At 43.8% G+C, this 4,494-nt stretch overlaps 1 protein-coding gene across 2 annotated transcripts; it reads right to left on the bottom strand.

The window, feature by feature from the left end:
- Positions 1-1,892: 1,892 nt before the first annotated feature.
- Positions 1,893-3,957, bottom strand: LOC119299013 (glutaredoxin-C1-like). 2 transcript variants are annotated; one of them, XM_037576330.1, is made up of 2 exons: positions 3,556-3,957; positions 1,893-2,195 (listed from the first exon to the last, which is right to left on the bottom strand). In XM_037576330.1, exons 1-2 carry the CDS (start codon positions 3,848-3,850, stop codon positions 2,173-2,175), a joined length of 318 nt encoding a protein of 105 aa, XP_037432227.1. In that variant the 5' UTR covers positions 3,851-3,957; the 3' UTR covers positions 1,893-2,172. The 2 variants fall into 2 exon arrangements, with proteins under 2 accessions (XP_037432227.1, XP_037432228.1); XM_037576331.1 differs by having other exon boundaries at positions 1,930-2,195; positions 3,586-3,956.
- Positions 3,958-4,494: the final 537 nt, after the last annotated feature.

Here is a 4,494-nt window from a genome sequence, read left to right as displayed (position 1 = left end):
TTGCCTTCCGAGTGAAATATAGTCATCCGAGTGAAAGATTGTCTTCCGAGTGAAATTATAGTCATCCAAGTGAAAGATTGTCTTCCGAGTGAAACATTGTCTTCCGAGTGAAATTATAGTCATCCGAGTGAAAGATTGTCTTCCGAGTGAAAGACTCTAACATCCGAGTGAAAAGGTCCAGTCGGACGAAAAACTCTAATATCCGAGTGGATGAGCTCGGATCCGAGTGAAACTGAAGATGTGCCCGAAAGGTAATCCAGATGACATCGGATGGAAAAGTGATCAACACGGAAGTTGTGCGCATCGTCAAAACGGTGAACTTTGGTTTTGAAGTCATTATCATCTGAGATAGTATACGGCCTGTAAGTTCACTACGAGACTCGGACAATTCAGTCCGTTACATGATCGAGTCCGACTAGATATTAAAGATGGCTTTGTAGAATATTCAAGATGGTCTTATTTGGAAAAGTGTTCAACATAAGAATTGTTCGTCTTGTCGAGGCGCACAAGTTTCATATTTGGGCCGTCTTGATCATAGGTCATATGCAAGCTCGGCGGCCCGCGCAAGGAGGGAGACAGAAGTTGGGCCAGATTCAGACTGAATCTGAGTTGGAATAGAATTAGGACTCTAGGACGTGAATTGATGTAATTTTTTGTATGGAAAGCCTAGATGAATCCTTTGCTTGTACGGGAAGTCCAGCCGCCTCTTATATATGTTGGGGGTGATGGCCGATTGAACAACACCAATCGAACCAATCAATCTATTACACTTTTGTGTTCATCTATCTTTATCCCCTACCCTTGTATCTTTCTTTCTCGTTCTTCGTTCGTTCTTCGCGTTGGAGGGCAGCGATCCACGAGGCTCTAGGGGCGAGCGAATCGACCTAGGGCAGCCCATAGCCGCCGCACTCCCTGACGGGGTCCCTCCCGGGCGTGTGGGGTTTAGGGTCTTCAAAAGCGCCCGCTGACTGTCTTGCGTATCGCACTGTCGGTCGGGTCTCCTTCGACGTGAGCTTCGGTGCATCACCCCCGGCGTCGAGAGTACACGTGACGCGTTCGTGTGTCAACAGAACTTTTTGTACAACAAGCTACAAAGTGTTTGGAACAGGCGGTACGAGAGATCAAGGATGCTTTTGCTGAAAATAACAACTTCCACTTTTTGGTGCACTATCAAAATGCTGACGAGAAGGCACGACGGAACCTCATGTTCCATTATTATTGTGCCCTTGCTATTTCAGAAACTTTGCGAGAGTGTCGATTTGGTGCCCGGGCTCATATGAGTCCGGGCATGAACAGTACTATGATTTGAATGGGGAAAAAGTTCAATTTTTTTGTGGTGCAAGATGTTTCTGTAGATGAACTCTATGCAAAATTTTGTGAAGTTTGAACATTCGAGAAGCTTGTGGGAAAAAAGACAAACTTCGGATGTCTGAGAAACTTTAAAAAATCGCACTGTTCATGTCTGACTTTGTCTTTTTTGCCACGAGCTCCACGAATGTCTAAACTTCACAAAGTTTTACACGGAGTTCACGCAGAGAAGCATCTTGCACTATAAAAAAATTAGAATTTTTTGAACTTCTTTTCCGTTTTAAATCGTTGTACTGTTCATCGGGCTCATGCTCAGCCTCTGGGTTGAATTATCAAAACTTTGCATGATATTTTACGTGTCTTTGTGACCGGAAACTAGTTATTACATTCTGTAACACCTTGACCGGACACGTCCCTTGTGCGGTGAAAAGAAAATGACTAGCATTTGCCTTAGTCTTCGTCATCACCTGATACAAGATGACGTAGCATACGTGTTACGTGTATATATTACTAGTAAATGTGCACGTGATAATTATTGATTGCATTTCAAGTAGATGCCAACATGTGGTAGATAAAAGGTTGCTTTGCGTCTCGTGGCATATAGAAAAGCTTGACAACGCATGAAACGATGAATGTTCATGTCTGGTACACACAATCACAAACATACATAAAACTGGAGAGTATAAATCAACCCATACAACTCGTTATTTCATGCCTCCGTTTACTCTTTATATGCATCAAGATGCTCTTGACATGTAAATGTTTAGTTCATTCTGCACGAAGTGTGAAAGCACTAAAAATCCAAAGCTAAACTTGGCAAGCAACATACACAATTCTACAATGTTTCCCCTCTTTCATCTGTGTTCATCCTCCTCCAAGCCAGCAAGCTTTCATGCCAAAATGCGAAAAGAATAATGCGCTGAATAAATACAAGGGTAGACATAGGAAAACAATAGTACAAAATAACATCCCGGAACACAACGGAGACATATGGAGAAGCACCAATTGTAGAAAATAAGAAAAAAAATGCAAGTCATGACCATTTTTGATAGTTTTTCTTTACACCCACTTATATGTAATACTATCAAGCAATAAAAATAATTTGATGGTCATTAGTTCCTAACCATTAACCGAATGAACAGCGAAAGGACCTCAAAGTATTTATACGTAGAAGAATAGTAAAAAATATATTTATTTATAGATGGTTCATGTGAGAAAAAAATCACATCTTGCAATTTAGACCATCCAGCCCCTTTATGAAGTGAAAGGAGTTCCAAATGTAACAACTTAAAATAAACCAACTCCAGCAGTACAAGTGTTACAAATTAAGAAAAAACAAATAATGTGTTGATGACACATGTAAACGACATCTGCTAAGAAACACCGAAGATATAAAGATAGCACACTCTGGTTAGTAATGCATAGAAACCTTATTTTGAAAAATACAAGTCAGCACAGGCACGTCGTGTAAGTTCGCAAGAAACCATAAATGTTGGCTGGGCAGTTGTCTTACAAGCAACATAAATTACCGGCACTCCAACGGCATCCCCTGAGAAGGGGCGACCGGTGCGGCACCCTCGGCGGTTCACGAATTACCGGCACTCCGGCAGCGTCCCCTGAGAAGGAGTTGTTGGTCCTTGGCTCCTTGTCGCCGCCGAGTGGAGTCCGGTTGTGGTGGTTTTTCTTGGGAGAGATAGGATCGTGATCCAGGAGGTCGAGGTGATGGACGTGTCAATGTGTGCGAATATACCTGATTAGTTTCTTAATAAAATGCGATCGTGATCAGTTTTCTAATAAAACGTGATCATGATTAGTTTCCTAATAAAACGTGATCGTGATTAGTTTCCTAAGAAGATGTGATCGTGATTAGTTTTCTAAGAAAACGCCATCATGATTATAGTTTCCTAATTGATCGGACGTGGAGTTTCATACGGTGAAGCACGGCCAGTCAATGTAAATTGTTAAGTGCACACAGAGAATGGATTAGGTTAAGACTAGCCGTTATATTGAGTTTACTGGGCTTAATCATGCGGTCATACTGAATCCGTGTACGTTTTACGGGGTGCACGTAAGAAAGTTTTTGTTTGATTGTTTAATAGTAACAGAGATGAAGATTATTGTCCCGTGTCAGCTGCATGCGGCCGAATATCTACAAACCCCTCCCATGCACTACACCCAGAACCATCTCCACTGCATACGCATCTACTACAACAAAACCCTCTCCCGTGAACTAGACCCAGACAGCACCTGCGTTATGAAGCAGCGGGACGAGCTTGCCGCCGAGATGAAGGGACATGACCTTGTCGGTGCATCCGACGAGCCTGCCACCGATGAACACCGCCGGCACAGCAGGGTTGCGGCCGAGGAGCCGGACCAGCGCCTTCTCCATCTCCTTCCCCCAAGGGTCCTCGTCCAGTTCCACCACCGTCGGGTTCGCCCCGAGATCTCGGAGTAGGCTCGTCACCGTGTGGCACATGCAGCAGGAGCTCATGCCGAAGATCACCACGGCCCGCTGCCCCGCTAGCTTCGTCACCTGCTCCATCAAGCTTAGTGCTATTGCTAGTGATGTCAATTAGTAGTACGATCGCTTCTAGCTAGCTCTTGTATACGAGGCTTTGAGCTGTGCTGGCTTGCTTTGAGGTGGGCATACGGGAGCCTTGCATATATAGCCATGGAAATGTGCACCGACAGGATGATCTTCGAGCAATTTGACCAGCAAAAGGTGATACGGGAGGGTTCGGATAAATGCCGGGCTCCTTTAATTTGTGCGACACCATGCATGTATGGGTTCAGTGTGGACTGTGGAGTATCGAATTTTTGGATGGCAATGGCGATGCGGCGACCTGATATACCAAAGGGGTACAATGAATTATATTGTGTATAAGGCATGGAGCTCTGACTTTTAGTAAATTCTCTTCTATCCCCTATTCGACAAGTCAGATGAGAGAGACATGGACACATATGCTGGTGAGACCATATGGTCCTTTGCAGTTTTTTCTTTTTATCCAAAAAGAGTACAGATGTAGATGCTCATATACATCCACTCATATGAAAGCACGCGCATACACTCTAACCCTACGAGCACGAGGACTTCGCCTCCCACCGCCTTGTGTAGTCTTACATACACAAAATTCTATCATACTATATAAGACGGGAACAAATACTTGTAACAGTCTACAGTGCAAA

The sequence above is a fragment of the Triticum dicoccoides genome, chromosome 5A (genome assembly GCF_002162155.2).
Source record: "Triticum dicoccoides isolate Atlit2015 ecotype Zavitan chromosome 5A, WEW_v2.0, whole genome shotgun sequence".
In the NCBI taxonomy this organism is placed as follows: Eukaryota; Viridiplantae; Streptophyta; class Magnoliopsida; order Poales; family Poaceae; genus Triticum; species Triticum dicoccoides.
The sequence above is the reverse complement of the archived record's forward strand: the minus strand, read 5'-3'. Positions and strand labels throughout refer to the sequence as shown.

What these genes read in the sequence shown, in the direction of transcription:
- LOC119299013 (XM_037576330.1), bottom strand. Translation starts at nt 3,850, where the DNA reads ATGGAGCAGGTGACGAAGCTAGCGGGGCAGCGGGCCGTGGTGATCTTC. An exon ending in CCCGCTGCTTCATAACGCAG is followed by an intron (nt 2,196 to 3,555) that starts GTGCTGTCTGGG and finishes TTGGCATGAAAG; the next exon opens with CTTGCTGGCTTGGAGGAGGA.